This window comes from Sinocyclocheilus rhinocerous, unplaced genomic scaffold (genome assembly GCF_001515625.1).
Source record: "Sinocyclocheilus rhinocerous isolate Xijiao unplaced genomic scaffold, SAMN03320098_v1.1 scaffold371, whole genome shotgun sequence".
NCBI classification, from domain to species: domain Eukaryota; kingdom Metazoa; phylum Chordata; class Actinopteri; order Cypriniformes; family Cyprinidae; genus Sinocyclocheilus; species Sinocyclocheilus rhinocerous.
Window position 1 is genome coordinate 1 of NW_015624205.1, and position 23,396 is coordinate 23,396.

At 36.7% G+C, this 23,396-nt stretch overlaps 2 protein-coding genes across 2 annotated transcripts in view; both read right to left on the reverse strand.

Moving 5' to 3' along the window:
* Positions 1-64: 64 nt before the first annotated feature.
* LOC107739481 (condensin-2 complex subunit G2-like) lies at positions 65-5,832 on the reverse strand (the record flags this gene model as incomplete). The annotated part of the gene is made up of 12 exons (XM_016551612.1): positions 5,755-5,832; positions 5,425-5,515; positions 4,729-4,917; positions 4,521-4,635; positions 3,804-3,961; positions 3,565-3,699; positions 3,375-3,469; positions 2,233-2,389; positions 1,828-1,920; positions 1,561-1,686; positions 608-787; positions 65-226 (listed from the first exon to the last, which is right to left on the reverse strand). Coding segments are annotated over exons 2-12 (1,488 nt in total), but the record flags the coding sequence as incomplete, so codon positions are not given.
* A 559-nt stretch (positions 5,833-6,391) lies between these two features.
* LOC107739336 (extended synaptotagmin-2-like) overlaps positions 6,392-23,396 on the reverse strand; it is a 35,352-nt gene continuing 18,347 nt past the window's right edge. Inside the window, exons 8-23 of the mRNA XM_016551437.1 lie at positions 18,722-18,842; positions 16,771-16,947; positions 16,599-16,681; positions 16,459-16,507; positions 15,841-15,930; positions 15,639-15,719; positions 13,641-13,697; positions 13,015-13,089; positions 12,847-12,933; positions 11,710-11,859; positions 11,234-11,598; positions 9,925-10,023; positions 9,490-9,621; positions 7,817-7,922; positions 7,673-7,722; positions 6,392-7,593 (exon numbers count right to left, since the gene is read on the reverse strand). Coding sequence (XP_016406923.1) covers positions 7,548-7,593; positions 7,673-7,722; positions 7,817-7,922; positions 9,490-9,621; positions 9,925-10,023; positions 11,234-11,598; positions 11,710-11,859; positions 12,847-12,933; positions 13,015-13,089; positions 13,641-13,697; positions 15,639-15,719; positions 15,841-15,930; positions 16,459-16,507; positions 16,599-16,681; positions 16,771-16,947; positions 18,722-18,842 — 1,768 coding nt within the window. The 3' untranslated portion in view covers positions 6,392-7,547. The remainder of the gene's footprint in view (positions 7,594-7,672; positions 7,723-7,816; positions 7,923-9,489; positions 9,622-9,924; positions 10,024-11,233; positions 11,599-11,709; positions 11,860-12,846; positions 12,934-13,014; positions 13,090-13,640; positions 13,698-15,638; positions 15,720-15,840; positions 15,931-16,458; positions 16,508-16,598; positions 16,682-16,770; positions 16,948-18,721; positions 18,843-23,396) is intronic.

Here is a 23,396-nt window from a genome sequence, read left to right on the forward strand (position 1 = left end):
ATATATATACACACACACACACACAATATATATTAACCATTTATTTTTCATCATAATCATATACTTTTCTTACCTTGGCTGCCCGTACAGCCTTGATCTTGAGGAGCATGCTCACAAAGGCAACACGCACCTTTTCAGAGCTGTCATGGAGGCTACTCTTCAGAGCAGGTAACAGTTTTTCCATGAGTGGATGACTTAAACTGTTATCCAGAATTATAGACATGCACTGTAGGGCAAACAAACATGCTATAATAAGGCTTATTCATTCAAAATATATAGCACAAAAGCACAAAAAGTTTAAATTAACTGTGAACATATTTAAAATTTATTTTTTCTTTCAGGTTAAAATGTCTTTGTAAGTAGTGCTAACCTCTGGACTTTTAATTAATGATTGGTACATTCCATTCACTCCAAGTAGCCTTTTAGTTTGAAGCTCTAAAATGACTAAATCAAGCTGAAATTACTCGGCAGAAGACTGTCCTTTTCTCGATCTGTAAATTGCTTTAAATTTGCATTCCACTGCAAAACTAGAAATATGTTGAGGAATTGCTCCCCATCTCTCTCCTATCACTTTGCTCAAGTGATTGATAGACAGTTGGGGTTTTACCATGAAGACGGAGCAGCGGACATCTGGAGAGGTTGTGTCATTAGCCAGCTGCAGGATGAGCTTCTCCAGGAGGTCAGTGATAATTGTGGATGGGATTACCTCCCAGCAACGAGCCAGGACAGAACATACACCCAGCACTGCCGAAGAGCGCACGAGGGGCTGTGGGTCATCAAGGAGAGCCTATGGAGACACAAAGGGTCAATTTGTCAGTTTCCCAAAGTAAAAATCCCAATCATTTTCTCCACAGGGGAACTCATTTTTAACGATAACTTATAAAGTGATGAAGACAGACCTACTGTGAGCTACAATGATGTTAACAGACTATCACACAGGTGACATTTCGAGCATGCAGGCTCTTCATCAGATCTCGAGCCTGCGTGCGCGAAACGTCACCTGTGTGATAGTCCATTATTAAATTTTTGTATATTTGGAGCCTAGGTGTGCCAACTTTTTTCTGTTTTCATTATCAATTTTTTTTTAATCGAGCACCCTGTTTGAGAGTTTTTCTAGTGATGTGCATGCTTTTGTTTTGATTTTGTTTCTACAAGGTTGTTAATCAATGGTAAATGTTTTTGCTAAAGCCACCAGCCTGCATTACTTCAACTTATATTTTAAATATTCATGTCTAACAGCAGAATTCCTGGTGAAAAACTACATTACCCATGATTCTGCAAAGAAATAGTTTTTTGCTTTTATTCAAAGCTTGTAATGTTGTGATTTACCTCGTAGCTGGTTGGTTTGGTTCATAGCTTATAATTCTCAAAGACTTTTTTTAAAGAATGAAGAAATACTTCCAGAACCAAGGCCACTGAAAAATTGGATGCATACTGGTGCACTCTATTTGCACACACTGAATGCCCTTTACTAAAATTCTTCCGATTTATTTATTGTGCAAATATTACAAAATATCAATAATGCATAATCATGCAATATGGAATCAGCTGTTGACATACAAACAGTAAATCGAGTTGTTTCTGAACAGCCTGGTCCACCATCTCACTGCTCATGCTGGGGTCATGGATGGGAAAAGCCTCAGTGAAGAGCAGTGTAGCATTGGCACGAACCTCAGCATTGGTGGCCTGTTGAAAAAGATCATAAACATGTATAAACAGGTGATATACTTCACTTAAGCATTAACTGTAGGCTTTAACTTAAAGATCAACATGTTTAAAGTATAAGCACAATTAAAACAACACACTGTCAACTGATTTATCATCTACCTTTAATGCTTTCCACAGAATTGGCTTGTAGAGTCTGTGCAGCATCACATCGACACCCTCACGAAACTTCTGCTTGTGGAAATAATTAAGGATCTATATGCAGAGACAGGGACACATTTTCACTTACAGTTAAGAATTAAGTTTCAAAATTCAGATCACCAATTTATCTGTTCCATTTGCCTCCAAGTATCAAATGAGCCTTCTGACTATTATTTCTCTTATTTATTAATATTTCACACTATTACTGTTCTTATTATATTTGTCAAGTAAATGTGGCCTTGGTGAGCATTAGAGGCTTCTTTTAAAATCATTACCGGCTCCAAACTTTTGAATGATAGTGTAAGTTAACAAGTTCATATTTAATTATCCACTTCATTGCAATAAAGATGAAATACGGTCTCTGACCTGTCTGACTTTACTGTGTACAGGTGAGTTTCTGTGCAGCAACAGAGCGTGCTGCATTAGGTCCTGAATGCAGGTGGACTCAATCTCCTCCAGAAAAGAACCTGATGCCTTTCTCCACGCTCTGAAGTAAATTTCAGCCACATGAACAGACAACATCCTGTAGGTACAGGATATCAAAAGAAATAGCAGATCATACAGTACAAATGCACAGTGTACTTAGATAGTACAGAGACCACTCTAATATTGCTTGTTTGATTAATATGTGAAGGTTACTACAGAACTGTCTTGCTTGGCTTGTTTTAATAAGCTGATTCTGTGTGAGTGATCACCTGATAACTCTGCTACTCAAGTAGTGTCATGCAATTTTCCCATCAAATATGTGAAGGTCCATTTAATTTCCAATTTTTAAAGGTGCACCGAGTACTTTACCTGCTAAAAAGCATTAAAAAGATATCCCAAATAGAACGTCTGAACGTCTGATGCATACGGCACACAAAAGTGGAAACACTTCAGGAGTTTCGAAGTCGTCATCGGATTGGTTGAATTATATAGGATTTCCGGGAGACGTGTGTGTCGCGTTCTTTAACATTCCGCCTGGAAACAAAGATGCCGTGCCGCCAAACCCCCTCACGAAAGAAGAAAGCCGTTGTGTTTACAACTGTGACAATGAGCGTTTATCATGATCAACTAAATGCTGGATTTTCAAAATGATGTGAAATATTTAAAGTTCGTGGGATAGAATCTTTAAAATACGTCCGCGAGTTTTACACACTGTTATTGTGGCGACATTTCCACGCCCCGAAACGTGACGCTGAAAGAAACGAACTGTGATTGGTTGTTTGACATGTCGGTCAAACGGCCTCATGGGCGGGCTTGGCCAATCAAAACTGCCCTGGCTACGCGCGACTACATCCCAAATGACGGACAACTATTTTCTTGGTAGGCATTAGGCATTTAATGCACATGCGCATTATAGAGTAAACTTCTTTTGTTGTATCTGCTATACTTAGCATCTATATATTGAGTGTAGCAGGTTTTCAGTTACTAAAAGTGGTCTGTCTCCACTTCGTATTGTCTCTTAATATAAACAAAGTTACAAAGCAAAGCATTATAAAACAAGAGGTCATGAGTGTTCGAAATACTTTGGGAAAAACTGCAGCTGATTCTTAATAGTTTCATGAATCATGCGAATGAAGTTGTCGTTCCAAGAAAAAAGGAAGGCAAGGAACCGTTTCCCCTGAAAAATAAGCAATAAACAAAATAATATAAACATGATCTACAGTGGAAAATAATGTCTCAAATGTATGAGCCCACAAACACATATACACAAACCTCTTCTTGTTTAATATGAGAGACCCTGAAGAAACACTGGAGGAGAGGATCAATGACCTGCTGCCCTCTCTCAGATGCAAAGTCTACACTGAGAAGCACCTCTCGTAGAGTACAGAGCCTTCTGAGCTCACTGACCTGGGAACAAACCCAGAAAGCATAAACACTTTTCATCCATAATATAGAATATCAAATGATCTGCCTGTTTATTATATATAATGGATATAAAGTTGTTCTAGTACCGGTTTCTCAAGTGTAACAGTGTTCTCCAAACAGACAAGGAAAACAGTCCATCCAAGCTCCTCCTTCCCTTTTAGATCCCGTCTCCACCAGCATTCAAACAGCCAATGAATAGCCTGCTGGAGGGGTGTGTGTGACAGTGGCAAAGCGCACTCTATACCTGGAGTAAAAGACAACAATGGAGGAAATACATTACAACCCTATTTAAGAAACAAATGTGGAATTATGAACCTTTTTGAAGTGTACAATGGTGATGCAAAAATGACAATGATGACATCAAATAAGATCAAACCTGCAACCATTTGGATTTAAATTATTATTACTGTATTCATCAAGGATGCATTATATTGATCAAAGTGACAGTGAAGACATTTATGTTAAAAAATACTTCTATTTCAAATAAATGCTGTTATTTGGCTTTCTTTTCATCAAAGAAGTTTCACGTTTCCACAAAAATACTATGCAGCGATATTAAGCATGTTTTCAACATGGATAATAATAACTATAAATGTTTCTTGAGCAGCAAATCAGCATATTAAAATAATTTCTGAAAGATCATGCGACACTGAAGACTGGAGTAATGGCTGCGGAAAAATCTATTTTGCCAGCACAGGAATAAAAGACGTTTTAAAATATATGAAAACAAAACAGTTCATTTAAATTGTAATACTATTTCACATTATTGCATTTTTTTCAAGAGTCACATTACAAGTACTTACGGTTTAGCATCTGGGCACATTCGAGAAGAGAAGTATAAATGTCATTTTCCTGCAAAATGTCTACAGAGACTGTAGAAACAATTGTAACGCCCTCTATTACTGCCATTGTCTGTATCTGAAAGGAAACAAGAACAAACTACCTGTCATTTTGACATGTTACCATAAAGATCTTGGTTTTCTGTCTCATTCGAAACATTAGCAGTCTTACCTGTTCCTCAGAAATCTCTACCTCCATGTCGCCTGCGCCCTCCTCGGCTCCAGTGATCCAGCGCTCTGGAGGGTGAGCAGTGAGGCTGTGCTGCAGCAACTTCAGCTGTCTCTCCCACAACTCCTGCCTCTGACTCCTCTGCAGCTCCGGCAAAACCTCAGCCAGGTCAAACGGATCCACTCCATCCTTCTGTAACACAAACAGCAGTGAACAGTGTGATCTTCTGAATAATATAGACCGGTGTTTTAGCTCTTTCTGTATCCTTGACTTTTACTGGTAGTTGAAGACTGACTTGCATAGACTTTACTTTCTTTACTCTGAATGTAAACTTGTCATATCTAAGAAACAACAGCATCATATAGTCAAAATATAAGGTCTTGCGTGTCTATTGTTCTCTTTAGTTGTTTAACAGATAAAACATGTATCCAGCGTAATTCACATTAAGTACATTACTTTAATGCCTTGTGAATAAGCACACTTTAGCATACTTTTAAAAAGATTACTTATTACGGAAATAATATACTTAAAAAGAATATACTTAATCTTTTATTTATATTATTACTTTATTTGAAAGTACTGTTTGTTTATGTGCTTTAAAGGTTCGAATCACACTACACGTGCACATTCAATTCAATTAGTTTTGTCATTCAAATATATGGAGTGACACTGACGGAGAGCGTGGTAAACATGACTCACATGCAATCTGATGAAGTTCAGAAAATCCTGGACGTGCTCATGATGGACAGACTCCAGAAACTGCTTTCGTTTCGACATTTCGCTTAGAGTCCTACCAGACAGAAGACAAACAGAAAAACAATTACGACGTACTTCGGCAAGTAACTTACCATTGATGTTTTATTTTATATCATTGTCCGTGCACAGGATGAGATTATGTAACGTATGCAACAGCGTAAGTGTTAATATAGTTTCGACACGGAAGGCTTTCGTTTCGCATACGCAGAGCAAAGCATTATTTTCTAAATTCTATCAGCACATAATAAATAAATATTTTCCGTCAAAGCAAACCTGTCAGGTTGTTTACATCTAACGTTAGAACATCAGAGCCTCAGAGCTACACCCGCTCCGCCCGTTTCAATATTTCCCCGCTCAAACTTAAAGAAGCGTCATGACGTCAGGCGTAACGTTTCGTCCTTGCCGTTCTTAATGTGACAGCGCCACCTGCTGTAGGGGAGATGGACGGCGCTTGACTTTGAATGCAACAGATTTCATCGTTATCTCTACTAAAAGCGTTCTGTAGAACGTTATTTAGATAATGCTACTACTACTGTTTCAGAGCATCGGCTTGTTCATTTACTACTCTAAAATCTACAACTAACAGCTAATGTCCAGCAGATGGAGCCAAAAGCACATTGTATGTTAAGTCAGCAAAGTCATTTCCAACACTTGTAAACAATGAGAGGCACAGAGGTGAAGAATTGTCTCCGAGATATTACAGATGATACATTATATTGTAATTACATACTTTTCTGTTGTAGAAAAATATTAATAAAAAATAAATAAAACAACGTTAATCTGTTCTCCCTCTTTTTGGAATACCAAGCCAAGGAAACTTTAGATTGTACAGTTATTAGAAAATATTGCTCTTTATCAGTATCATGTTCTATAATTGAGTATTGCTGGACCTAAAAAAAAAAGGCCTAAATATTGAGCATTATATTTTATTAGGTTGCTTCAACACCTTCCTTGTTAAAATATACCATGAAAAACAAAAAAGTATGAATGGACAATTAAGATAAAAATGCATTCAGGCTCTTTAACTCTAAAAGGGGTCCAAGTTACAAGTTCAGTATGATTCAAGTTGAATTTCATATTTTAATGATATCATGCATTATGCATAGAGAAGAATAAGGCTGGAAATCATATCAACAGCCATTTCACAGTCTTTAAACAATCCATAAGCAAAACACTTTGTAACCAAGCTATTATCATCTTACAAATGTCACATACTAAATACACATTTTGCTTTTCCTCATAAAGCTGTTGCAGACAAAACGGGTATCAAACATTTCTGTACAGGCTTTTCATTTTGTGTTGTGCAACAGGACACAGTAAAATACTTTTAAAATAAATGATCAGTGGATCATCTATGAAGAGCTGAACATAACTTAGAATTTCCATAGCTGTTTGAGATAGAAAAAGCATGAAATCTAAGAAAAAATAGATGTTCATACATACATATATACATACAAATGAATACGTGTGGCCTTTGCCTTTGGCCATGTGTTTTGTGTAATATACTGCCTCAAACAAACAACAATGCTACAATAATGTCTGACTTTCCAGCAACATAACATTTTTTCAGATGTGATTTTGATTGCTTACAAAACATAGTATTAAACCCAGAAATCAAAAAGTTTCAAAATATTATCAAAATAACTTAAATACAATAAATAAAGGCACATGTATTAATAAATCGAATTATCTAAATGATCATTTTTTTCTGTCGTTGTTTCTTAACTTCATAGGTAACTATTTTTATCGGGTAAAAAAGTGATATAATTTGTCCAAACACCAATAAGATGAATAAAACAAACATAAGCAGACAAAACAAAAAAGACAATCAGATTGAATCCTTTGAGAAAGAGAGAGTAAGCGGGCCATTGATGCTTAAGGTGGCAATTTTAGCTTTGGTGAGAATGAGAGAGACACTTTATAGGCCAGTGTAAATCCCAGTAGAAGTAGCCTGGTTTAGTTAGTCCAGCGCTGCTCTTCTGCTTCTCAAGCTTCTATCCTGTGCGTGCCGTGACATGTCCCAGTTATCTGCTGTTCCATTCGTTTCTGCTTTCTAGCATGGACCACTACGTCTGAATTATCTTCTTAGATCCATCCTCAGTCAGATGATACCTGAGAGATAAAGGAAGCTTTTGTAATCAGGAAAAAGTACACTTAGAAGAGTGACTGTACAAATGAATGAGAATCACACCATCGAGTCCATCCTTTAGAAACGTCTTCACTTGCCAAGTCCACAACGGCCTGTGACAAAGACATATGAGAGCCTCCATAAAAATCCAGTGATCAACAGAATGAGAAAAAGAAGGGAATGTGAATGCATCAATGTTTTTTTTACCTTGCCCAGTAGTACTTTGTGTTTGGACAACAGTCCTCCTCCATTCTTGACAGCGACATCCAAAGTTCTCCTGTGCAGTTCCACTATTGACACACTGAACTCAAAGCTGACAAAAGCAACACAACAAGAGATTGTTACTATAGTTACTGGTTTACTATGCTACATGCATCTGCAGACAACTGGTATCAAGAAACCTTCAGCAATGCAATTAAACAAAAATAAAATTTCTCAGAAACATTGGCAGTTGCATCATACAGTATATTATAAAGTCTTGGCTGACTTGGTTTGGAGGGTAAAACAGTTAACTAGCTCTGTTCGGTAAGGAGCTCCGCTGTGGATTTAATATGAAGGAAATGTCATGCAAATGCATACAGCAAGATAAACAGCAGGCAAGATTTTGAATCTGGTGGGTCCTCTTCTCATTTGAATGCAATTTAAAGGGGTCATATGATGCGATTTCATTTTTTCCTTTCTCTTTAGAGTGTTACAAGCTCTTGGTGCATAAAGAAGATCTGTAAAGTTGCAAAGACTAAAGTCTCAAATCCAAAGAGATATTCTTTATAAAAGTTAAGAGTTAGCCACACCTACCTAAAAAAAGATGTCACTATGTCTGTAACCACATTAGGTTTGACGTGAATACTATTAGGAAAATTTGTATTAGTATTCTAAGATTATTAGCAAAAGTTCTTAAAAAATAAAATAAAAAAAATCTCTGTAATATATCATTACAAACTTTTATTCCTCAGACGGTCAATGAACAGAGTGTAGTTCCTCATTTTTCCTCCTCAACTGCCGTTATAATCACCTTGCTATTTACCACCTTATTGTACATTAAAATGGTACCATGTCAAGCTAAAGAAACATCTTACAATGTTTATTGTCAAGGTTAATTTAATTTGAAATTGAATTGAAATTCAAAACTGGCACTTTTCTGTTGAAAAGAATGCAGATAGACAGTATGATAACACTGCTAATCAGAGCTGAATGTGACACATGGATTGTGAAAAAGAAGTGCGCTTAATTGTACTGAATGTGCAGTGGACTTGTAGTGTAATTTAAAAAATGTTTTAATTAAATGTTTTGATAATGTTTTAATAAACATTAAAGTGTGATTTTAAAATAAATACACTTAATTTGTGTATTATGTTGGCTAACATACTAAAGCACATGTACTTGATTTTTGATAACTGTAGTGGGTAATTCAATATTACGATATCAAGTAAATATATTTTAAATTGACTGAACTGCAACTTCATGATTACAAATATATGTAAATATATTGCATATGTTTCATAAGTTTCGATAGAAATTACATCAGTAGTTTACTATAAATGCTTGTCTGTATTTATCAGTACACTTCAACCATTCAAAGACAATAGAAGTAATTATAAAATTACATATAAAGATGTACTTAAGTATTGGTTAAAGTGGGTCAAAGTTCAGCTAAATGTATTTCATATAAATTTAAACTATTTAACACATTTTCATTTAACTGCAATTAACATGCAATTAAGTGTTAGACAACATAACATTCCGTTTGCACTTGAGTACATTCTTTCTGTAATAAGTAACCTTTTTAAAAGTTTGCTAAAGTGTACTTCTTTTGCACCATTTATTATAAAGAACATAATTGCAGATTTTAAAATGGTCTTTGAGTTTAGTGTGATTCTTACGACTGGTCATAGATAGGATTGAGCGTCTTCTTGAGTGTGCTGGTTTTTCTGCGGCCACTGCGACTCTTGTCTGGTAACAGGTACAGGCGGATGAATGGGTCTAAGCCATCTTTAGTCAGTGCTATGAGGTTTCTGTGATTAAGACACATGGAAACACATTCACACAAAAGCATGAGAAGTATTTTCACAAGGACCTGTTGCGTCACATTTATACAAATTCAAACATACAAATGCAAACACATGTCCCCCTTTATTTGCACACTGTTGTTAATGTTCAAGAGAGTTAACCACTGATCATTTACCAAAAAATCACTAATATACTGGATTTGTTCAGTGTAAAAGTCAAAATTAGGCAAAAATTAGCAAACAAAATGATTGGAAGTGGTACTATAAAACACAGCAAGATGAAGGTTAATGTGTCTGTGGCATTCTCACCTGCAGGCATGAACCACTACAATAAGTTTATTCCTTTGTGAGCTGTGTCGGATAGTGAGCTGGACTTCACCAAGCGGATACTGGCTCAGCCCAGAGCCGCTGTAACAGAGAAACAGCAAGTTTATCTGACAGTGTGTGAGACTGAGTTTGGATATAGTTTTGCTTTCAACAAGTCAACATGAATTCAAAATATATTTACAACATTTACTTTCTTAACGCATGTTCCTGATTGCATTCTGCATGATTTCCTTGATCCACATCATTGCAATTTAAATTGACTTAAAATATAAAGCACTTTTGAGTTTTTCAACCTCTCCTTCAACCACCCTGGATATCTTCTGGTATTTAACATCTACTTTTTACAATCCAATCATTCCAGAAGTCTCTTATGCTCATCAAGGATGCATTTATTTGTTGAAAAATACAGCAAAAACAATAATATTGTGAAATATGATTACTATTTAAAATAAGTGTTTTCTGTTTGAATATATTTTAAAATGTCATTTATTTCTGTGATGGCGAAGCTGAATTTTCAGCAGGCATTACTCTAGTTTTCAGTGTCACATGATCCTTCAGAATCAGGATTCTTTGATAAATAGAAAGAACAGTACTTATTTGAAATACAAGTATTTTGTAACATTATAAAAAGTTTTTGTATCTTTACTATCACTTTTGATCAATATAATGCATCCTTGCTGAATAAAAAAGTATTAATTTCTTTCACAAAAAAATAAAAAAAAACATCATTGGCCCCAAACCTTTGCACGGTAGTCTGTAATATTTAGCATGAATATGCAATATTTCTGCCAAAACATTCCAGTTTGTGTAAATTCATGGCAATTTTTGGTAAGGGTGGTGATGTTTGGATTGAAAATCCTACTTTGTCTGTTGTCTCCAGTTTTCTTCAGTGTGGTATAGACTGTTGGGGCTGTTTAATACAGTTTCAACTATCTGAGCAACATGGATGCCATAGTGGTTTGTAACAGGGAGTCAGCGACAAATACAAATGGGTTGTGTAACGGTTCCCCACTGCTTCACTGTTCAAATTGGTCTGGTCAATCTGCTCAGTGCTATCCAGTCAGTTGTGCTGTGTTTTTCATTGGGCCGTGCAGATAAATGGTTCACACTGCACTGGATATAGCTAGTGTCTCACTTTTGGCTGTGTTTTGGCTTTTAGTGTTTCTCATACACAGAAGAAAGAACTGACCAGTGTGGCTTCTAACAAAATGAATTTGCATCAACAGGAAAAAAGCAAAACACAAATGACTTCTGCATACAGGGAATCAGCGTGTCATGGACACAGACTCACTTCTGTAGCTGCTGTAACCTCTGCTGCAGTTCCAGTGTGGCAGAGGGCAGCGAAATGTCAGAGGCCAGACTAGACGTAGAGTCTCTGTGAGACTGATGCTTGTGCAAGCTGCTTATCTCTAGACTGGAGACACTGCAGCCAGCCTCTGCTATCCGCACCGGGGAGCCATCCAATCCTGTTTTCCCTTGAGGAGTGTCTGGTGCGAGGGTACAAGATGGGTTGTGTGACGGCTGGATGACTGTGGAGTTGCTGGTGCTAGTGGCTGTTTGAGGTTGTGGAGACACGCAAGTGTTATTCTGACTAGTGTGTCTGACTCGGACAGATGGCAGCTGGCTGGATGTGACCTCCTTCTCTAAACCGAGGACCTGTTTACATGAAAACATATTTATATGGACAACATGTCTGACACAAGTGCTGAATGAAACATACACACAAAAATGAGACAATATCTTTTAATAGCATACAGACACACCAACCCTGAGAGCCATTTTGAGTTTAAGGGTGCTGTTGGGGCCAGAGTTCTGCAAGGGGAACTGCTGATTCAGCGTCATGTCCACCTCCTTCAGGAGAGAACCAAGTGCCACCCGCATACTACCCAAAGAGCACTTGTGCTTACTATCCCTCACCTGAGACACACAAAACCCAACAGGAACACACCGTCTACAATCTTTTGAGGAGTTTTCAAAATGAACAGTATTTCATTCTAACCAACTCTACATTATACTGAGCGATATAGCAATACATTTGACACTGATGATATACAACTGAGAAATACACTATAGCTCAAAAGTTGGGGGTCAGAATTTTTTTTTTGTAACATTGTGAAATATTTTTACATTTTAAAAAAAATATTTAAATATATTTTAAAATGTAATTTATTCTTCTGATGGCAAAGCTGATTTTTTTTTTTTACTCCAGTCTTCAGTGTCACATGATCCTTCAGAAATCATACTAATATGCTAATTTGGTGCTCAAACATTTCTTCTTATCCATGTTGAAAACAGTTTTTGTGGAAACCGTGATAAATGTTTTTCGTTTCATCTTTAAAAGAACAATTTTTTTGAAATCTATTTTTTTGTAACATTATAATCATCGTTACGGTCACTTTTGATCAATTTAATGTGTCAATGTGGAATCAAAGTATTACGTTCTTTTTTTTAAAATCCCAAACTTTTGAACCCATAGTGTAAACTACGGTAGACTTACGTAATTGACATTATCTTAGTAATTATTAATTACTTTAATATTCATGCTTTTAGAGTGTTCCCTTCTAGAATACCTCAATTTCCAGTTCCTGAGTGTGGGGATTGTTGATAAGGAAGGGAAAAGCCTCTTCCCACAGCGGCTCACTAGTTTTATATCTTACCTGAAAATCAGGAGCAAAACAGGACTGGATATAAGTGATTTGCTAGTCTTGAACAAATCATCTTTACGGTCACTTTTGATCAATTTAATGTGTCAATGTGGAATCAAAGTATTACGTTCTTTTTTTTAAAATCCCAAACTTTTGAACCCATAGTGTAAACTACGGTAGACTTACGTAATTGACATTATCTTAGTAATTATTAATTACTTTAATATTCATGCTTTTAGGGTGTTCTCTTCTAGAATACCTCAATTTCCAGTTCCTGAGTGTGGGGATTGTTGATAAGGAAGGGAAAAGCCTCTTCCCACAGCGGCTCACTAGTTTTATATCTTACCTGAAAATCAGGAGCAAAACAGGACTGGATATAAGTGATTTGCTAGTCTTGAACAGGTTAAAGCTGATTAATGAATGTTACCTTGCTTGTGTACATCTTTCGTCCTACAGTCAGTTTGACAAAAGGATTTGGGTCTATGCTCACTTTCTTCCCAGACTGTTGAACAAAAATGAAAAGAAAACATTCAACTACAGTATGATAAATGATATATGACCAAATATGACAGTCTCCTTTAATAGTTAAAAAATCTACTTCAGCTCTCTGGTAACATGAGCTGATTGTACTAGTTTGGTTAATCATAATTACATCATAGCTCAGTTAGCCTTTTTTAAGGTTATGTTCCTTACTAGTGCTTTGCGGTGAGAAGTTTATTTTAAACTCATCTATGAAAATGCAAATACCGCAGCAACCTAAATACAAAAAGCCTCTTGTTTTATTTTCTCAATTCAATAAAGACATGAAATTAAGTAAAAAAATAACAGTAGAACAGTAGTATATTAAATAGAAGAGTACTTCAATAACATCTTCTAAGTCTTTAAACACATGCAGTGGTTAATGAGGGAAGAATACATTGGAAAAGCAATTGAGAAATAAACCCAAATCACAAAAGAATGAAACAAATCATAAAAGACGTGAAATCATGCTTAGGGTCCAGACGCCAGTGTAATGCTTGTTATGTCACTGTATAAACAGCATTCTCAATGTACCTTCAGGCCTTTATAAGGGGGTTTGGGGCCATCAGGGTTAAAGTCAAGAGGATTGGTCTTTCCACAGGAAGGATTGAGAGAAATTGAGAATAGGAAAGTTAATATACAGCAAGAGGGCATGCAAGAATGATAGTTCGATTGGTCCAGCAGCCCTACAGATTTCAAATAAAAAATTACAAATACATATGCATATCGAATCAGTGTAACAATGGCCACATACACACTGCAGCTAAATTCGGTGGTCAGTTCACCTTTTACTCCTTAATCGCGTTCTGTACACAAATAATTCACTAAAATACGGGAGTGAAAACCGCATTAACTCCCGAAAAATACAGGTAGTGACAACCAGATTTACAGAAATTCTATGGAGTGTGTCCGGAACCAAACTGAACAATTAGTTGTTAATAATGACGATGTCGCGAGAAGCGTCAAGTGTTTACCTCAGATCTGACAGGATGGCGGAGAGAGCAGTATGCTGTTCAATAACAACAGTTTAAAGAACAAAACTAGATTACGACGCCTCTCCCGACGATGGCGATTTAATAACGTTTTGCGGATTTTTGCATGTCTTTGCAGTCTAATGTTTTTGTCAACAGCAGCTAACACAAAACTAGCTAATCTGCGGACCTACATTCTCTCCGAGACGCCACAACGTTGCTATGGTTACCACGCTGCCATTCATGGCAGTTTCGGGAGCGAGTCGTGTTCCATACACACATGGAACGATAATTTATTTGACAGGACTGACTCCCGCATTTAAATGGGGTTGTCACTCCCGAAATTTGCAGTGTGTACGTGGCCAATATTGGCAGGGACAAAAAATAAAAAAAGTTTTGTCCTTTCTCTTCAGACTGCTCACTAAGTCTAGATCAGGAAACGTCAGTCATATATCTAAGAATGACCAAGCTGTATTTAGATTAATCATGTGACTTAATGTGACTGCAAAAACAAAAGCTATATATTTAAACCTTGGCTTCTGACAGATTAAACACAAAATACATATAATAAAAATATACAAACATACTCAGTTACTAAGCGATTTTGGGAGTATTGAATGGGACAAAGATCTAAGAAATATGATGTTCATATTTTATTGGATGACAATTATAAGTTACACATGCCCAACAGGTAAAAATGGCAGTTCACATGCATCAGATCAACGTAAATCATGTTGTTTGTTTGTTACTGAAGAACAGCTTGAATGGAAGCAATGTCTAGTTACAATGTTAGGTAAACAGCTACAGCTAGATCAGGAGAACCAGGATGCAGATTACTGGCAAACTCACAAATAACGTTCTACAGAGAGAGTCGGGGTTCTCACAAAAGACTAGGCCAGAGGCCCTCCTCTCCTTTAGGTTTCCACAGCCAAAGCTGCCCTCAAAGACACTCTTACAGTAGAGGAGGAAGGCACAATGTAAAGCGTTAATAAAGTCGGCACTGTACATCAGTCATTCCAAACTAATAATTACCTTTATAATTAATTAAAAGGTGTCAATTAAATACCAAACATTCCTTAAAATGATAGTTCAGCCCACAATGAAAATTGCAATATTGTTCTGGACCCCATTGACTTTCATTGTATGCACAAAAATAGTTGGGACTATAAAATATATTATTTTGTGTTCTGCAGAAGAAAGCAAGTTTTGGAACAACATGAGGGCAAGTAAATGATGACAGATGTTTCATATTTGGGTGAATAATATCTTTAGGGGGAAACAAGATGATAATTGCACCTTGCAAGATACAGCCTGGGGAACAACATCACTGCATGTAAATCATTAGGGTGTGTAAAACTGCAGCTTGTTCACATTTGTATTCATATCAAACTAGACTATCAAAGAACACTTTCCAGCATTTCATAAAAGTAGAATATAAAAACAATGAAACTGAAAGTAAACAAGGAAGTAAAACATGTATCTGCCGCAGGACATTAGAAAATGTTGTCCTATGGCAGACCCTCAGACAGAACCTATGTATGCTCATCACTACTGTTCTTACCGGCAAATTACTGGCAGAGTCCAGGTAAACAACTAGCAGAGTTGAGGAAAGATTGTCATTGGCCCTTATGCTCCTTAATACCTAATAAGATAGAAAATAGAGCAAATGATGATGACAAGAATGAAATGATAAAAAGTTTAGCCAGTGTATGTTTAATCATGTCTATCAATGTCAGTCAGTTTGTGTGATGGTATGTGCATACTTGATCTAGTTTCTCAGCACTCGGGTACAATGACAGCCACTCTAATCTGAGATGAAGTTTGCCTGTAGCAACTTCTTCCAAGTCAAACCACTGCAGAAAAAATGTTATTAGCACACTGGAATGGTAGCTATGGGCTTAAGTAACATTCAGTTCATTCCAAACCAATGATGAAATGCTACAGAGTTCAAAAGAAATTACACAACTGGTAATAATCTCTTCTTTGGGATAAAGAAAAAATAATGATCAATACAGGATAATGTCTGCATCTATGGAAGCTCAAGTCAGTTCATTAATGAGACAAAACTGTACTTCTGGTTGTTAATTGTGGAAAAGAAGATGACCATATTTGTATTGAAGTAAAAAGACTACATTAGATTTTTTTTTTCTTTGTGGTTCAATAATCCATGCATCAGAGTGTTAAAAGTGGAGGCAATTTTATGAATGACTGCATTGAAAACAAAATAGTTTGAAAATATACTAAAACCTAAACCTACTTACAATACAGTTACAAGTTCAAAGTCAGTTTATTAATGAGACGGTGCTGAAATAGAACTGATGGTGACATTTGTTGTGAGCTGTAAATTAATCTCAACAAGAACAAGAGTGTGACCGCATTACCTCATCAACTTTCTGTTCTTTATGAAGCTCACTCAAGTCAATTATTAGACTGGAACAAAATAAAAGGAACATTACACATCTTTAAAAAGGTCTACAATAGATAAGATTGTACATTTCAGCCATATAAATGAATGTGGCACCTGCCCAAGAAGTCATCCTTATCTGGGTCTTCATCAAAGAGCTCAATTTCCAGATGTTGTCCTGAATGTTCATATACTAGTGCCTGATGATGACACACATACATGCACATTTCAGTGTATGCGCATGAGTCTTATGAGCGCAGTAAATGAGCATGTGTGTGTATGTATTCACCTCATACACCTCATTCCATTTGGGGTGCAGACATTCTTTGATGGTCTTGCTTCTAAAGAGCTGGTTGCTGACCAGCAGCATGCCATAGGGGTCAGACTTGCCTTTAATCAGCCCGCCCAGATATGTGTCCTTAACTTCCAGATTCTGAGCTTCAAGAAAATGAATCCTTAGAACTCCCTAACGAGTGTGAAAGAGAATATAGCAAAAGACAATGAGAGGTTAATGAATATTAATATGAACAAATATTTGTAGGGTTTGTTGAGATGTGTGAGTGTGTGTGTGTGTGTGTGTGTGTATATTCACCGTGAGCTTCAAATGAATCCTTAGAACTCCCTAACGAGTGTGAAAGAGAATATAGCAAAAGACAATGAGAGGTTAATGAATATTAATATGAACAAATATTTGTAGGGTTTGTTGAGATGTGTGAGTGTGTGTGTGTGTGTGTGTGTGTATATTCACCTTTGGCATGGGGAAACGGAGCTGTGCCAGTTCAACCTCATCTATTAGTGGTACAGTGATCCTGTTAGGCAACACCATGTAAGTGCTGATAATATCCTGGATCATGTGGTCTGAAAAGCCCCTGCCAATAAAAAAGAAATAATGAGTTAAATGAAATTTTCTTGAAAGTACAAAAGTGGTGATGTACTTCTGGATATTAATCATAATCTTCAATGCAATGGACAGATGTGTAACTCTCTCATAATACATAATTTTGTGGGAAAAAGATCAAATCTTGTGTTGATGTTAAAGACAACATTAAGGTATTTTTCCTTTGTGTCACGTGCCCCCTCAGATTTTTGAGCCAAGTGGATTTTGAAATAATTTTCTTTATATTTGATACGATCACACTGGTGTGATTAGAACGTTCAGTGCGGCACATCACCAGCTGCTAAAATCAAATCTGCGTTCGCTGGCTGGCGCTGAGCCAGAGACAGACGTGTTTTACAGCGCTTTGCATTATAACCAATCACACACGATTCTCTTGAGCATATGAACGCAATGGCCAATCAGAGGTGTTCAGATGAGTCATCACTGAAAAGCCGGTGTTTTGTTCAGTGCGGTGTAGAAATCGCATTTCTGTGGCCAGCAACTAAACCATTTTATTGGTGTCTAATTGAGTTTGTGTACTACTAAAGAAAGAAAGAAAGAAAGAAAGAAATCCTGTACCTCCCGGATGTATTGCTAACCACAAAACCCACATTCAAACGCTGAATTCCTGACTAAACCAACAATATGACAAAAGCCAAAGATCATCTGAACACTGTTTATTTAAGTATGTTTTTGGAACACTAACATGAAAACATTTTTTTTTTTGCATTTCAGCAGACTCCTACAGCAACATTTGGTGTGACAGTATATGCATCTAACTGGCCTGCAGCCTGACTGTCCCAGCACAAACAGACCAAGGCCTTGTTCAGATACAAGCACAATCAGGGGGAGAAGCAATGGAGAGGAAACACACCGAAGCAATAGTGCCATTTTGAGGTTTGTGCTGCTGACATTCCCCAGCGCCCCCTCTCTCTTTTTAACCATACTCCTGTCTCTGGGTTGTTGACTGTCTTTGTTGAAAAGGCTGTAGTTTTGTCAGTGCTGCCTGGGTTTCCTCAAGTCACACAAACACAGGCAAGTAGACCTGGACGTACTGTACAGAAAGATAAATTAGATTTGCCATAGTAATAAGTGAACCCAAGGTACAAATGTGTGTTTGTAAATTTAGAGAACTGCCATATACTATTATATATATATAGATTTGAGTCTTATGCATGCTGATCTCTCACTGCATATACAAACAGCACACACCACATTAATTTGGAGTAAAATAATAAGTAAATGCATAGATGGCTAAAGATAAATAAGTGAATAAGTCCAAGTCAACTTTAGACAGTAAATAACTAGGGTTTGTTGAGATGTGTGAGTGTGTGTGTGTGTGTGTGTGTGTGTGTATATTCACCTTTGGCATGGGGAAACGGAGCTGTGCCAGTTCAACCTCATCTATTAGTGGTACAGTGATCCTGTTAGGCAACACCATGTAAGTGCTGATAATATCCTGGATCATGTGGTCTGAAAAGCCCCTGCCAATAAAAAAGAAATAATGAGTTAAATGAAATTTTCTTGAAAGTACAAAAGTGGTGATGTACTTCTGGATATTAATCATAATCTTCAATGCAATGGACAGATGTGTAACTCTCTCATAATACATAATTTTGTGGGAAAAAGATCAAATCTTGTGTTGATGTTAAAGACAACATTAAGGTATTTTTCCTTTGTGTCACGTGCCCCCTCAGATTTTTGAGCCAAGTGGATTTTGAAATAATTTTCTTTATATTTGATACGATCACACTGGTGTGATTAGAACGTTCAGTGCGGCACATCACCAGCTGCTAAAATCAAATCTGCGTTCGCTGGCTGGCGCTGAGCCAGAGACAGACGTGTTTTACAGCGCTTTGCATTATAACCAATCACACACGATTCTCTTGAGCATATGAACGCAATGGCCAATCAGAGGTGTTCAGATGAGTCATCACTGAAAAGCCGGTGTTTTGTTCAGTGCGGTGTAGAAATCGCATTTCTGTGGCCAGCAACTAAACCATTTTATTGGTGTCTAATTGAGTTTGTGTACTACTAAAGAAAGAAAGAAAGAAAGAAAGAAATCCTGTACCTCCCGGATGTATTGCTAACCACAAAACCCACATTCAAACGCTGAATTCCTGACTAAACCAACAATATGACAAAAGCCAAAGATCATCTGAACACTGTTTATTTAAGTATGTTTTTGGAACACTAACATGAAAACATTTTTTTTTTTGCATTTCAGCAGACTCCTACAGCAACATTTGGTGTGACAGTATATGCATCTAACTGGCCTGCAGCCTGACTGTCCCAGCACAAACAGACCAAGGCCTTGTTCAGATACAAGCACAATCAGGGGGAGAAGCAATGGAGAGGAAACACACCGAAGCAATAGTGCCATTTTGAGGTTTGTGCTGCTGACATTCCCCAGCGCCCCCTCTCTCTTTTTAACCATACTCCTGTCTCTGGGTTGTTGACTGTCTTTGTTGAAAAGGCTGTAGTTTTGTCAGTGCTGCCTGGGTTTCCTCAAGTCACACAAACACAGGCAAGTAGACCTGGACGTACTGTACAGAAAGATAAATTAGATTTGCCATAGTAATAAGTGAACCCAAGGTACAAATGTGTGTTTGTAAATTTAGAGAACTGCCATATACTATTATATATATATAGATTTGAGTCTTATGCATGCTGATCTCTCACTGCATATACAAACAGCACACACCACATTAATTTGGAGTAAAATAATAAGTAAATGCATAGATGGCTAAAGATAAATAAGTGAATAAGTCCAAGTCAACTTTAGACAGTAAATAACTATTTTGTACAATACAAATATTCTGTATTATATATTACAGTATATTGTTTAGTATTGTGCTTTGCTGTTTTTAAAATTTAAGTTAATCACAAGAGCAATTACTCATTTTGAGCATGGCTGTAGTCAACACCAACTAGCTTTCATTTTCATTCAACAAAACACCTCTAGTTCTATCAAAAACACAAATAAATCAGAAAACAACTGAACAAAGACATGTATAACAACAACAACACCATTAAGTAAGCACCAAGTGTTTTTTATTTATTATTCAACATAAATAAACTCATCATGCCTGCCAAAAGTGGCGATACACTTAATCATTATCTTATATGCAATGAATACAGTACTTTCCCTTCCAAAACATTTGTTTTCTTTGCATTTTAAATGATTTTACACTGCAGCAGGCAAATTTCAACAGCTGGACATTTCAACTTATAAACAACCAAGGACACTTCTAAAAGGTAAAAGAAACATTAACCATTTTGTGCATTGTTGGCATACTTATAATTCAACATACAAAAATAAGCTTCAAGCTAAATCCAGTTGATCCGTTCCCTGGAACCCAGCTCATCTACACAATAATGAAACATGACACTCAACAACAGAACAAAGAATGCTGAACCGGACTGATGCAGATACGAGTTGCAAACTATGAATCCATGACAGAAAGCTCAAAGCTTGTTCTTTATATCCACATCCGAGTTAAGCTTGTTAAGCTCGAGTAACTACATTCAATCATATCAAAGTAAAAATAAAAAAGATACGAGGTGCAAACTATGAATCCATGACAGAAAGCTCAAAGCTTGTTCTTTATATCCACATCCGAGTTAAGCTTGTTAAGCTCGAGTAACTACATTCAATCATATCAAAGTAAAAATAAAAAAGAAGCATTTCTAAAGGTGTTCGTAAACCCCTATGGCCATGACACTTCATTTCCAGCGATATCGTTGACTTGATTGCAAATGATTGCAAAGATACTATTTAAACTGAACTGAGCTGGATGATGACATCACTGAATTCAATGATGAACTGCCTTTAACTGAAAAATTAGTGTTTACTATTGTCATTTTGCATTATTGACACACTATTTTCCTAATTAATGCTGTTCAGTTGCTTTGACACAATCTGTATTGTTAAAAGCGCTATATAAATAAAGGTGACTTGACTTGACTTAGACCATCTAAATAACCATTAAGAGCTTTGGATGGGGGGTGTGCAAGGCAAATGTATGATTCCATGAAGATAAAAGACTTAATCTTTAAAAACCCCCAAGCAAAGTATTTTAAATAAATTTAAGATATAAACTCTTTAGCCTGATTTGTTTATTTTTATATAAACCTCAACTTATCACACTTATCACATCCTGTCTCTATATTTACCAAAATCTATTTTGTTTCCATTCACGCTATCATTACACCTGCCTCCAATCTGTTTGTCCCCACTTTTTTCCAAATTGCTTTCTCATCTCTCTTGTCAGCAGCACTTGACATTTTATCTCCCAAATTCTGTGATAAAAGACAACTTCATTGTGAATTATTCCTCTGTAATAAAACACAATACGCTGAACAGAAATGATAAACACCATAAAAAAATAAAAGAAAGAATGACAATCATAACTCTCTTATTGATTTGCTTGCCAAGCAGATGCCGTTCCCCAAACATATTCATAATGCAAGCATAGCGCTCTCTGAGGCTACAAAAATCACTCACCAGTCCTAAACAGTGGGACACCACAGATATACAGCACAGAATTACACTGCATTAGGGTATTATGGTTGCCTGGACTGACAGATCTAAGATCAGTGTACTTTTCTTCAGTATTACATTAGCTATATGATGCAAGGAGCAGGGCTGACATGGGAGCAGCACTTGTGCAGTGAAGATCCAAAGCAGCACCAATAAACTTTAATAGCCTAAGACGAGCACTCTCAATGCTGCAGTGCTAATGACCACAACCTAATGGTACTTTTGTTTGTTTGCTGTGTTTGCAATAAGGATTATCTTGATATCAAGCTCCCAAACAGTATCAACTATTTATACTTTGAAAGAGCTCTTCAATATACTAACATATAAATTCCTATGAACCACCTCTGTACACAGTAGCCTGTGCTAAGGAACAGCTAGAGGGGTGTAATCACTCATCCGCCTGTGTGTGTGTGTGTGTGTGTGTGTGTGTGTCTGTGTGCATGATCAGCACAACCAGAAGTGCAACACTCATGAATCTATTCCAACTACAAGACAGTATGTTATAGCAACACATTAAGGGTCTCACTAATCTGCCATTACAGAGAACACTGAGAGGCTATTGAGGCTATTTGAAAACATTGTTTTAGTTAATGCATCTAAATAATTCCTAGGGAAAACACTGAAAAAAGTGTACCTTTAATCTACATGCATAATGCATAAATGTAATTATTCTAATTTAATTGTGAATACATCGCAGGGCAAAACATTAAACATTATTCAATATATATTTGCTGTATTTGAAGTGAACAGAGCAGGTTGAAACATTAGGAGTTTCTTCAAATCATTGACTCTTTTAATTAAATTTTGTCTGTGTCTAAGCCTACGCATGATAAGGGTCATATATTAGATTTGGTTATTTCATTAAGTCTTTCAGTCACCAATCTGCAAATTGATGACTACGTCTCTCTGACCATAAACCAGTATTGTTTAACTCTGTCCTCAACACTCCAATGGTTGACTCTATGCCCTGTGGTCGCAAAAATTCGCTCTGTAAACTCTTCTACTGCTATTTTGTATGCAGATGTGTTTTCTAGTGATGCTTGCCCTATCATGTCTTCCTTGTTGGATTTGTCTGTGGATGAGCAAATTTTTCATTTTAATACTCTCTGTAGCAATGTTCTGGATTCTGTTGCCCCATTTCAAATTAAAGGGATAGTTCACCCAAAAATGAATCCTTAATAGAACACAAACAAAGATTTTTAACACAAACCGTTGCAGTCTGTCAGTCTTATAATGGAGGTGAATGGGAATCACGGCTTTGAGAGTAAAAAAAAACATACACAAACAAAACCAAATTAAACCCTGCGGCTCGTGACGATACATTGATGTGTAAAGACACAAAACGATCGGTCTGTGCAAGAAACTGAACAGTATTTATATTGTTTTTTTTACCTCTGATTCAAGCAAAGTTCGTACGGTCCTGAGTGGTGGCGCCTTCTTCTTCTTCTTGCTTTACGGCGGATTGCAGACTTATAAGTGCATTACCGCCACCTAT